Source organism: Aythya ferina (genome assembly GCF_964211825.1).
Source record: "Aythya ferina genome assembly, chromosome: 10".
Lineage (NCBI taxonomy): Eukaryota > Metazoa > Chordata > Aves > Anseriformes > Anatidae > Aythya > Aythya ferina.
In genome coordinates this window covers 16,578,970-16,592,476 of record NC_140306.1, presented here as the reverse complement: position 1 = coordinate 16,592,476, position 13,507 = coordinate 16,578,970, and the positions used below count along the sequence as shown (strand labels likewise).

The 13,507-nt window shown below is 35.4% G+C and overlaps 1 protein-coding gene across 14 annotated transcripts in view; it reads right to left on the bottom strand.

The window, feature by feature from the left end:
* Positions 1-1,522: 1,522 nt before the first annotated feature.
* The window catches only part of ATP2B2 (ATPase plasma membrane Ca2+ transporting 2), a 419,442-nt gene continuing 407,457 nt past the window's right edge, over positions 1,523-13,507 (bottom strand). For 11 of the 14 annotated variants that reach the window (XM_084531458.1, XM_084531464.1, XM_084531465.1 and 8 more), the window contains one exon: positions 1,523-5,139. In XM_084531458.1, the coding sequence (XP_084387584.1) occupies positions 4,828-5,139 (312 nt within the window). In that variant the 3' untranslated portion in view covers positions 1,523-4,827. Of the gene's footprint in view, positions 5,140-9,709; positions 9,810-13,507 lie in introns of those variants that run through there. The other 3 variants (XM_084531462.1, XM_084531463.1, XM_084531459.1) reach the window with 2 other exon arrangements.

Here is a 13,507-nt window from a genome sequence, read left to right as displayed (position 1 = left end):
TTTGAATCAGGATGTGAATTACCCACAATAGACTAATAAGTATTACGTGCCTTTCTGAATCTTCGGTTTGATGCAAAGGATAGCAAGTTAGTATAGTGGGGAATTTCTTCCTTGGTAGTCTCCTAAATTTACATGCATGGCTCACTTCCATGCAGTGCTACAAAGATGTCAGAAACATCTTGAAGAGGTGCAATTGCTAAAATAGACCTCAGAAGCTGACAGAAGGTTAACATATATGTTACTTAAAACCCACTGAACAATCCCAGTCCTCTTTCTTCCAAACAGTTTATCATGTGCATACTTATTTCAGAGATGAAGAGCCCTGCCAAAAGCACCTGGACTGAGGCTGTAAATAGAGTTATGTGTGTAGAAAGGAGGGCAACTGGACCTGTAAATAAGTGACAGAATTAAAAGAAAAATAAGTCAGATTGTCACCTAGACTGAGCTCACAGTTTCAACTTCTCCAAGAAAGCCACTGTCCAACAGTATGCCCTAACAACAATTTTCTGCAGGGTTTTTGTTAATTTACTCTGTGGAATAAATTTTTATTTACTGGTAACTTTTCTCCCTTTTTAGTACTATTTTGTAGTAGTTCTGGCAGTGCTGCTATCAGATGCTTCTTGTCATACAGAATTTGTGTAAAAGCTTGAAATCTAAGAAGACAAGAAAGTCTGTGATTTGAACCATTTTACCTCTTAAAATGTGGTTATGACAGTTACCTCACACCTTATGTGAGAAGCTGGAATCTGTACACCTGTTTGGTTAATTTCTAAACCTTGCCATTGGTATAGCAGTAATTTTGCACGGTCACAGCCTGTATCTGATCATGGAACAGGTGCATTAGTCCAGGCTGGGGGTGGGAAGGGCTAGGAACTTTTGGGGCTGAGTGTCTGAGCAGAAGAACGGGCAATCCCTCATTTGTCCCTTGCAGTGCATATGCAGAGATTTTAGGGTAGGTCTTAACTGGCAGGACATGCACCTCCTGGCCTTAACCCACAGTTCTAAAAGGTGTCAGACCTAATATTTCTAATAGTGGCAGAGAGTGAAAGAGATGCAAAAAGTAATCTTAATGGAGGGGTATGTAATATGGGCCCAAGTGATAGGGAAACAGACTTTGATGCTCAGCTTAGGACCAACATTAAACTATTTTTTGTCATACTCAAATTGACAGGGCCTTCATGCATCTTCCTTGTTCTTTACTTACTAATTTCAGCCAAGTTCTCTGCAGCATTCAGCTCAGCCATTCCCACCACCGTGCACCACCACAGCATGGACCAAGCTTTCTTTCTAGGGGTTCCGTTGTCGCGCAGCAGACAGGAATAGAAAGCACTCGGGGCTGACTCAGCACCTGGGCGTAAGGAAAGCCTGAGGTAGCCAGTGCTACCACTGGCTGGTCAGCAGGCTTCCTGCTGCCAATCCAGAGCATTGGCATACACGATTACATTAAAACATGCCAGTGGGAACCTAACGCTAGATTTAATGACTTCAAGTGAAAATAAAGAAAGCTGTTACGTTCAGACTGTTATTGTTCATGCTGCTTTGTGAATTTATTTCTTTAAATTTTCCACTTGTGCTCCTGCCAAGAGAGATCTATTAGACAGTAAGCAGCAAGAGTAAAACTTTATCATTTTGTTTCAAACTATAAAATAATTTACATCACATATTTTACTTACTTTTGTCTTTTTTTTTTTTTTTTTTTTTTTTTTGAAACCACAAACATTCCAGCATCACACTGTAGGAATAAGAATAACAATAGAAAGCATAACCTTTTGCATAGTATTAAATGAACAGACAGAGTAAGTTCTTTATTTACAATTATTGTCTAGATAAAAAAATTCATAAAAACAGATGAATGAACATATATTAATAACCCCTAGTGGGATGGATTGCCAATGTACCACTGTATTGTTGTCCACAAATCTCATGCTGCTAAGTACAGTACGTCGAGAGCGAGCATTTATATATTGCAGGGAATTTTAACAAACTGATCATTTTGGTTTTTGATCCATTGTTCCCATCACAGAGAGGTCAAGCAATAAAAGAAAGGAATTGTGATGCACGACTTGTAGTTGAAAGGTCATAGCTATTCTGCTTTAAAAAAAAAAAAAAAAAAATCTATCATTTATCATATACATAAAGCACAGTCTCTGCTCACAAAAGCCCAAGTTTTCTATGCATCTCAGTTTATATATGTTTTACTATATATACACAGAATGCAGTGTTCATTTTCTTAACAGTTTTCAAGTCTGCAAATGGTACCTTAAAGAGGGGTACTCCTACAGGAAAATTAAAAAAAAAAAAAAAAAAAAAAAAAGAAACCAAGAAAAAATATGAAGTGTTTGAAAATAAAAAGGCAAACAGTCAGTGTTAAGATGCTGAAAATAAATTGTTCCAGTATTAATAGCTTTTGAAGATGTTCAAGTCCAAAGCTAGAGGCTTCCCTGTAAATAGATAACACTTTTTTTCTTCTGAATATGATATCCCAAATAGGCCATAGAAACCCAATACATGTTATACAAAGGTTAATCACCATATTTACAAAGCGAAGAACAATCCTGACTGAGTTTCAATCACTTTGTTGCTAAGAATTAGCTAAAATAATAATGCTTTCATGCTAGCTTTTTACTGTTAAGAAACGGGTACCACTATCTGTTGAAAACAGAGTTGTATACGCCTCCCAAGACCTGTTCTGTTGGTCAGTGAAAAGTTTGGATCAGCGAACTATGAGTTTGAGCCAAAAACATTCAAGCTTCTACACAAAAGTCCGGAAGCTGGCAATTCAAGCTGATTTGAGCTTTACCTGGCTGAATAGTCTTGATGCACCCTGAAAACACTTTAGTCAGTTCAGTCTGCAGTTTGGCCATGAGTCTAATCTTGTTTTGGAGAGTTCTGGCTTGGATTAGTTCTTGTGACTGCAGAGATGCACCATGGTATTAGCCAACTTTAAGACAACCAGTAATACCTTAACAGATCAATTTATCAAGCTAGTTTGAGAGTGTTTTTCAACACATCTGGCTTAATCAATGGTGTAATTCAAAATATCTTTTGCACTGTACAATTATGGAAAAGATCATATGCTGAAAAGTCTTCAAGCAAACTTTATATTAAATACAAAAATTATTTATGAAAAATCTGTGATCCACAAAGTGCTTAGCATTCAAGTGGTTGACATAGCAATTATATAAGCTCATAAATTTTAAGTTACCAGGGCTGTTACCATCTTGAAAAATATTTTTCACCCTCTTACTGCAGGTTTTCCAAATAGCTTTCTTTGTAGAAAGCTCTAAGTTAAACAATTGTTACAGTATACCTTGTGACTACAGGAAGACAAGCTTGGTTAAAAACAAAATCACACAAAGCATATCTCAATACACAATTAATATAGCTTCAGTCAGACCTAGTAGTGCAGAAATGATAGTTTTCTTTAAAAAAAAAAAAAAATCAAAGCAACAACCTACAGTAATTTTCATCCAAAATGCCAACAGCCCATACTTTGTAAGTAGTAAGGAAATAAATGCCTAAATTACTAAATGAAAAGGATTAACACAATATATCACAATATTTTAACATTAGTTTGATCTCCATATAGACAAACCAAATATAATGTATTTTTAATCTGTTATTTATAAACTCAACTCAGTTTCACATTCTTTCTTTCCAAAATTATTTTTGGAAGCCATTGCCATGTGTTTAAAGAATGAAATAGCCTCCATTATCATCTGTTGCACCAAAACAAATTCAAGCAGTTTATCAGAGGGAAAAAAAAATAATTTAAAAAAAAAAAAAAAAGAGAGAACCTGATCATTCCTATTTTTATTTGAAACAAAGGAAGCCTGGTTTACCTCCCTGTAAATAGGATCACAATGCTACATCCAATGTGTTATATTTTGGCTTCTTTTGTTATTTACTAGCGATATCTACATTACTTAACAAAAAAAAAAAAAGAAAAAAAAAATTCAGGCAGAAATCAAAACACAGTTGTAATAAAATATCCAGGGTGCAATATTACAGACGTTTTCAATGAGCTGAGCTGAGCCATTTTTATACTACTTCGGCAGGAAGTGCTTTCTTAACCCTACAAATAGTTAAGGATATTATCTACAGGCTTGTAAACAAATTACATTCTTTTTTTAGGACATAAATAAGTTAAAATAGTCAGAGCAATTTGAGCAGAAACAAGGCAACATGCCAACAAAGAAACTTTATATATATATAACTATATATATATAGATAGATATATACATATATATAATTAATTATGTATATACTTATATGTATATATCTCTATATATAGTCTCATAAATGTTTAAGTTCCTCTGTCCAACTGGTGCAAATCTACTGTGCAAGTTAAGCTTTGCAACTTCAAAAAAGTTATTTAAATTAATCTATACAATTGAGTCCATGCCACACAAGCATTTCAAAAAACTCACAGACCAGTGAATTGGATAAATAGCCTCAGAAAGAAGTCCTCTGCAGTTCCTGCTTAAGGAGGAAAAATAAAACAAAATGAAATAAAAATAAAGAGAAACAAAAAGAGAGAAAGAAGGGCCAGAAGTGTACAGTACATTCATGCAGGAGGGTATTTTTTTGTTTGTTTTGTTTTTCTGAAAGGGAACAAGAGGGGGTATGTAAATCAGCCATTCATTCTTTCCCCAAAACCATTGTGATCAACAATTCATTCACTTGTCTCAGAGTGAATAAGAGTTCAAACAGCTTTTCAGCCAGCAATGTTTTTAATATATATATTTATATATTTCGGTTGCTGTGGTTTTTATTTTATTTTACTATTTTTTTATTTTTTTATTTTTTTTGCAGTGACCTTTTCAGCTAAAGTGATGTCTCCAGGCTATGTATTGGGCTTCCTGGACTAGAAGAGGTAGCTGATTTACTTGTGTCAGTTGTAAGATTTATTCCACTGTCGATAGCACTGTTGTTCTTGTTCAGCGAAGACGGTGGACTCGAGTTTTTCTTGAGAGCAGAGTCTTCTTCTAGGTCTGTGTCATCAATGAGTGGGATGTGGGGCTGGGAATCTTCTATCCTAAATTCAGGATGAGTCATAAAGTTGTGAATAGAGGTTCTAGATTCTGGTTTTTCTAAACCTTCATAGAGAGAGCTACGGAATGCCTTCACGACGCGGATCTGGGGGGAGAAAAGGAAAGAGATGTCAGAGGCGCACCTTTAAAGGGCAACACTGTGTTAGAGAATACTTTGTGAAGAATGTAGCATATGGTTAGGGCAGTGCAGGCAGCTGAAGTCCATAGTCTCTGGATGTTATATGCATAAACGAGTGGCTCAGTTATGTGCATTTTGAATATCTGTATCAACTGCAATATTAAAATAAATCAAGTTTAAAGCCATCAAAGAACTGATGGGAAGTACTGGTTAAAGAAAGCGAACATCCACTCGTGTGGTACATCCCTAGTAAAAGACAAGCCATGTTAATTGTAATGCAAATGTAAAACCATGCATGTTGATAGTTTTGCAGTGAGTAAGTAGGAAGGCTTTTTTAATTAAAAAAGTCTCTTTTGTATTGTTAAATAAAAAAAAAACAAAAAACATTACACATAACATATCACACTTCACAAACAGAAAAGCATAGAACACAGACACAGTTTGATGGGTACATATGAGACACACAGGAGCCAAGGGTAAAAACTATCAGTAATATCAATGTTTTAAAGCAAAATCTAAATGAATGCAGCCAAGAGCACAAAAAGCCAAGCAGACAAAATACTAAGCATAATCATGCTACCACAGGGGGAAAAGAAAAAGAAAAAAATAAATCACAGTTACCACATGAACAGAGATAACTTGCACACAACAACTACACTTGGAAGCCTGGATAATGTGAACATCGTATTGTTGAACCAACTTTTATTTTTCCTTCATGCATATGTGAGGTAAACACTCGAGTATAGACCCACTGTTCTAGCCATTTAACTTTTTAATATATAGAAAACATAGTAAAATAATGTATTGATTGTTGGTTTGACTTGAATTGCATTGTTAAACAGCAAGCTCTTTCATTTTCTGTGTCTCAGTTTTAATACTATTTGTAAGGTTAGACGCTGAAAGCGACAAAATTTATGCCATATATGCAGTCTTTAAACTAGGTCAGCAGACTTATGCCAGGATAAATTTAATGTTGTTAGCCACCTGACAATAAAAACACAGGTGAAAAACTACAAGGCTCAGCCCATCAGACTGTCAGCCACAGTGCAAATTGCTTTCTCAGTAGGAAATGAAAGGAGCAGAGAGAGAGGAGCATGGCAGAGTGGGGACGCTAGTGCTCTGTGGGTGAGCAAAGGTAGGGATGCTGTCTGTATCCCAGTGACCTGCTGGTTCTGAAAAGACGTGAAGGAATGTGCTATGTGTTACTACTGAAAAAACATAACTTTTTGGAAGGGAGTGAGGGGCAAAGAGGAAAAAACAGAATGGCAAAAATGTGATCTGTTGGCAAATGCTTTATGACTAAATATGAGTTCTATCCTTCTACTTCCATGTAGTTCATGAGTGAATTTTTAGCATTTCTTAAAGGGGAGACCAAAACACAGGCAGAGGCAGAAAAAGGTGCAAGCAGGCATTGTGAAAGCTTTTCCACACGCATTTGAAATGGTTGGCGGTAGGTATGTGTATCTTTTTACATGTGAATATGCTGCACATTACTGATTGGTTTAATACAGCACTAATTTGTAAAGCTTTAATTCCTCCTTGAATCAGCAGACTGTATTTTATTAATGGCACGGGGTCACCGTGTTCCAGCTGTGGGATCTAGCTGATCCTGTGGCTGGGGCTGCCTAAGCTGTACAGAATTTCAGCAGATTTGAGAAAGAGGCTGTCTTGTATTTTGATCTCTCTGACCTTTGTCCTTGTTTGTGTTCTCTACATTTAAATATTTGTAATCTTTCAAAAATCCTGAAAGCAGAAGTCATGCCATCTTCAGATCCATGGCCCTCAGTCAGAGGCCAAATACCCTTCCTTCTCTTTAGAAATACATTTGGTAACACCAGGGCACAGTACAAAAAGCAGGTTCGTGTACTGCTTATGTTCCAAATAAGAGGACCAGAGTGGTGCAGAATGGTCTTGGCCAGATGTGGGGTACTGGAAGATATCAGGAGGCTGGCAAGCATGCAAGGCAAGAGGAGGATAAGAAGAGTAAAGATTACGTGCTACAATCAGATGGTGCACCTAGTACCTCTATTTGACAGAGCACCTGGAATTATAAAGCAGGGCTTTATGCAGGCTGAATTGCTTTGAATTGTGTTTTGCTGTGTTATGGTTCTGTAGTGAACAGGCATATAAAAGATTCATTTGCATTACTAAAAATAGGATTTGAACTCATAGAGTAGAGCTGACATACTAATTCCCTCATTTTCTAGGCCTTTCTCTCTTGTATTTTAAAGTGCAAAGTAATTAGACTAAATAATTAAAAAAACAGCGTGTTAGCCAAAGCAATCTTTAAGACATGCTACCACATTGTGGTAAGTTAAATCAGGGAATTTCTCTGTAACATGCTTACTTTATAATATGGGCTGATACGGTGGTATTTTCTGCAAAGATCCCTATTATTTCTGCTATCTAAATAAAAATAAATCATTTTACTCAATTGCAGCTGTTCACTATATCTTATCGACCAAGTAAATACTTTATTTTGAATACAGCTACTTTTTGTTGCATAGATTTAGGTTCTGTTTGCCAGCTAGATTTTTTTTTTTTTTTTTTTTTTTTTAAATAAAGGTAAATTAGATTTTCGCTTAAATAGAAAAGACTTGCAATTTCATATTATGCTTGTATAGATTCTGTAGTACCCAGTGAAAGTAAAGCTTTTCTTCAGGCCACACAAACTGCATTTAAGCCTCTACAGGCTAGCAAGGGAGGAACTTAATTTCATTTTATGAGACTCCAAGTTCTGTAGTAGAAAAAAACACCACTAAAGTCACTGAAATTCTGCTTAAGCAAGATTTCAGAAGTAGTCTCAGAAAAGGATACTGTAGCGTAAGAACTGCTTCAAAGTGTTTTAAAAACTGTGCGTTGATACTGCATTTAATACCAACATTTGGAGTAAAAGTTGCATTTAATGCCAAGCTTTTAGTCAACCATAGAGGTAGCTGATTTGCATGTTACACAGCTGGGGGAAACCAATAGAACTAGGTTGTATTTGAAAACAAGTTACGAAAACCTGCCTGCCATGACCTGAATTCAATACTCTGCTGGGACTGCTCAAACTGATGACCCACTGAAAGAAAACACTACACTAACATCTTTTGCTTGGACTAAATGTGTTTACAGAGCAATCTGAAGGTTTTTAATTGCAGAACATACAATCAGCCAGCAATCATTTCACTTTATGTAAAGATCTATTAAAAAGTTCTGGCATGGACCATTAAAGTCTTGCAGGAGCATTTAGATGCTACTGGCATAGATTCTGTTTCTTCATAGTGACTTTTACTAAAAATAAAAAATAAAATACTAGCTTAAAAAGTAGTTTAGACCTGCTGATATGTAAAGTAGCTCATCTGCTGAATACAACAGTAAAATAAGGGCCAGATCTGGACAAATCCCTAAATCTGAGAGTACTTAGAGATAGCTTTCTAGTAAATTTCCTTCTCTAAGTATCTGTAGAAAACTATTTTTTTTAACATCTCCCTAAAGTTTCAGAGATTGATTTCCATCAATATCTCAATTAAAGAGAAACTCCCCATTTTAAATTGTATTGCTTGGTATGTAGAAGAAAACATTTACTTTTACTGTCACACCTCATTCAGTGACAGAATTCCTTCATTACAATGTAATTCAAAATCTTGTTAATCTTTCCCTTAATGTATCAAATTATTGCTTACAGGAACAAAATTTGGTTCTTTCAGTACTTTAATGGAAACATAGGTAGCTGAATACAAAGGTGGTATTTTAATTTATACATAATAACACTACCCTATTTAATCAAAGAAATTAAATATATTATTTACTGAGAGTTACATGGCCCAATAGCAACATTTTTTTTTAATGCATGCTAAAGTAAGTTCAAGGTTATATGAAGTATATCTACTGTAAAAGTTTTAGGGGCTCTGCTGAAACAAAGTGTGATTACTTTTTGAAGATAAAGCCAATAAACTTCACAGAATGTACAGCATGTAAAAGCAGGGACATACCCATGATGGATAGAACCTAAAAGGTGTTGGTTTCTATGGACTATGTGGAGCTCATGTTGATGAGATTTCTTTATGATACTGACAATGCCAAGGGAAGACAAACAGTGTGATACAGCTCCCTTTTCTCACAGTAATGGAGACAACAGAAAAAAATGAACTGCTTTTAAACAAAAGACTGTGGGGACAACACTTCAGGACATTTTTGACATGGCTATAAGTTTCCACTTCTTTCTTCTCTGTAGCTGTAATAGAAAAAACTCTTGAGTTTCATCCCACCTTGAAAGTTAGATTTATTATACTGCATCAGGCAAGAAGAATAAAAGAATTAAAATTTTAGATACTACAAATTTGTCCATTCAGAATAAAAAATGAAGTTCAGAATCTCACTCCTAAATACAACAATCTAGGCAAATACACAAGGCCTGTTAATCATCAGCAGATGTCATATGGTTGGTAGTGTGTGGGCTTATACTCGAATGTTTACCTGGCTTCATATAAGCCAAGTATCTTGAGTTTGGTTCACATTCATTTCAGGCTCAAGGTTAAAGACTCACAACCTCTTTTTATTTCACTCTCTCCTGCTGAACCCTTTTGTCCAATGTTCTCTAGCCCTCTGGGAAAACAAACACATTTAATATTCAGACAGTAGAGAGTAGGGCACTGCAAAAGCAAATAAATTCAATACTGAAAGATCAGTAAGGTGATTAGTATAAAATTGTAAACAAGAGGTCAATTTTGCAAAGAGATGCCAACTCTTATGTGTAACTGACACTATTCTGTATCAAGACTATAGCTGCACAAATGTAAAAGTTTGGTCAAATACTATTGGATACGTAAAAGCTTTGAAATAGAAGGCATATCTTCAGTGTGTTTGGTTTTATTTTTGAATCCTCCCAGTTAATAAAATCAGATTAAGTATCCACAGGAGGAGATATTATATGCAAAGGAGTCACCTGTAAATATGACTACCATGTTCTGGATTGTATGATGAAGAAGGTGAGTAAATTCAAAAATAAATTTAAAAAAATAGAAAAATTATAATTTCTACGTTTCTGCATTAATGAGTGAAAGAGACGCATACTCTCCTTCTACATAAATATGCAATAAATCCAGGAAGTGCTACCAAAAACTCAAACCACATGTAGCAAGGGCAGAATAGAATAACTACGCAGTCTGGGATATCCTCAGGCCTGATTCTCATTTCACAAAAGTTTCACGTGACTATTATCCCACTGAATTTCAGGGCATGAGATCAGAACCATATGCAGGGCTTCTGCTTTCCATAGCATTTCTCCTTTATTATAGGACTCCTGCAAATTTATAGAACCTGACATTTTTGTATCAGATTTGACAAAGCTTAAATATATTAAACACCCTTTTAAAGAAATTATTTCTATGTAAGGACAATAAATCTTGCCACGACACATCTCCAGTTGAGGACATGACTAAGACTTTAAGTCTATTTAATTTCCCTAAAGGAAAGATATGCAGAAGTCAATTTTGATCTTGCATATCCCTGTAAGTTTGGTAAATCTTTGTAATAACAAGTGAGAACTTCTAAGCTTTACTATGATATCTCTGTCTCTATCAGCTGATGTCCCTAAATGATGCAACTTTTATAAACATCATTCTAGATGCAGACTTCATTTCAAGTCACATTTTGCTTATTCCATTTCTGCATGTGACAGTTAAACTATGTTGCTACAGAAAGCAAGTGGCAATTTCAGTAAGGCTGGTTTGCCCACTTGACTTGATCGTCTGTGTTTTGAATTTAGATAAGTATGAGACAGTAATTTTGCCTTACATTTAATAAATCAGATTGTTTTCTAAAAAAAATAAAAAAATAAAATCCTATTTTCAGCAAAAGCTGCTGAACAGTAAATATTTTTTCTCAATACAAGAGTATCTGATTTTCATGCAGGATAGATTACAAAAGCTAAGCCAAACTCTCTTAAATTGTTCATCAGTAAATGCATCACAATATGCACTAGAATCAAGATTGCTACTAGAATCAAGTTCTGTGCTACAGTTTCCGACATAATTTGCAGATGCTCATGCCCTTGTGCCACTCTGAGGCAAGTGTTACAGATATAAGTATTGTACCTAAAATGATGGCTTCTTGGTGAGTCTGATAAATTTCAGCTATTTATGAGTTAAAGTGGCAATGAAAAAACTTCTTTTTACCTGAGAGTTAGCCCCACTTTTGAAGAAAATGTTAGACCCCAAAAAAGTGAAACTGAACAAAAATACAGCCTTAATTAGGCTATGTTCTTCTTTTGCTGAAAAACACTTAAAAAAAAAAAAAAAAAAAAAAACTTCAGAGATCTGTATGATGGAAATATACTGAGAATATTTTGTGATCATTTGGTATGACATTAATTTGCTGCTAGAAACGCTAGAGTCATCACCCTGCATTTTTTCCTGTGCCATCTTTAGAAGTGGCTTGTTTGAGGCCACTGCTGCTAGCATTAATAAAACAAAAATTTTGATTGAGTAAAATATTCACTTCCAAAAATCTCAGACCAAAATGACAGACCTCAACAGAATAAAGAAGAAGGAACCTGCAAATTCAAAAACTGCAGCAGACTGACGATCTGGAAGATTATTTTTTGGTGGGGCTTCATAGAAATCACAGAATAGTTTGGGTTGGAAGGGACCCTAAAGCCCACCCAGTTCCAACCCCCTGCCAAGGGCAGGGACAGCTGCCCCAGCCCCATCCAGCCTGGCCTTGGGCAGCCACAGCTCCCCTGGGCAGCCTGGGCAAGGGCCTCACCAATTATTTTTCAATATTTTTTTTTTAACTTTTAACTTTTTATGAAAGAAAGAATTGTTTTGTGGGGTTTTGTTTGTTTTTAAGAGACCTATGTTTTCTGACTGCTTCCACTTAAGAACGTTATTAACTATATACTCTGTGAGAATGGGGGAAGGAGGAACATCAAAGAATATTAAACGTGCATCTTTCTTGGAAAATTTTAAACTGCATTTTCTTGAAGGGGCTACCTACTGAAAATATAAACAACATTTGAGAACTAGATATAAACAGACTAGGATAAAGAACAACTTGTTTACTTTGTGTACAGTTAGATCCTCTACCTAACTATTATTACCAACTAATGCTGACTTCTAGAAATATGTAGTTTGTTGATGGCAAAACCACTATGACAGCTAAACAATTTCAGCATAACTAGGGAAACTTCAGTACTACAGTAAATATTTCCTTGTATAAATTACTTTTCATTAAGGTTTGCAACCCTCTTAATGATTTGAATGTGCCATTCTTATGAATACCTGAAAAATTCAGGTAACATTTTCCTAATCTGTTTCACCAACCATTGTAGATGAGACAGCATTTTACAGGCAGCTTTTCCATTAAGTAGTTACTAAACTTATGTGTGGCTGTTAATAATTAATAAAATTTAAAAATACTTTGATGTCTCTGAATCAAACATGAATCTGCTCCAAAATAATAGAAAAACTACAGGATTTTGTTTCCAAAAAATGACGTGATAGCTACATATGCAATATTTTAAAAAATCCTGAAGAGAGGGAAAGGCTTAAAAACCAGAGATACAGTTATCCCATTATTTCTCCCACCCCACGGAAAAATGTAATAATTTAGGGTTTCATTCATTGTGAGCAGCCAAGAGAAAAGCAGTCAATCCTGTCCCACTACATATATTTTAAGCAAGGAGCCAAAAAGTAGAGCTAGGTGTTCATTTTGCAACTGAAATTTTCTCAGAAAATGCCAATTATTAAAACACACCCTATTTCTATGATATTTGGATTTGGAAAGGTTTTCCAGGTTCTAGAAGAGAAGTAATTTGGAGATAAACAACTTTTATTTTTTTTTTCCCCGCTGTCATTCATTGGGTTTGTGTCATAATATTAATAAACCAAAACATAGTGGCTGCAGCTCAGTGCCTTTCCTTCTCTTGATCATGATGCTGCCTTGAATTGTTGATGTTGTTGGAGTAAAAGTTAGCAAGCCAAATTTCCAACGAGACAAAGATAAAAATTTTCTCTGAGAGAAAACAGACAAAGTCAAAACCTTAATGGATCTTTGGCTTCTTAGCAAAAGTAAAGTTTCTCCTTTGACATTTAATTCCAACAAAAATTCTAATGTATGTCAGAAATTTCTTTATTCTTGATTTTCAAATACTGAACGGGTTGCACTTGAACTAAAGGGAAAGGTCAAGCTTCCTTTTTTCATCCAGCAGTTCTGGAATGTTATTTCCCTCTCTCGTCTGCCTTTTCCTTGTGTGCTTTCCCTCTCTAGCTGGCTTGTCTCACCAGCTTTTCACTAAAATTTGCATCAGGTAACTACTGCATGAGTCTGTAAAGTATGGGACAGGCTTGTA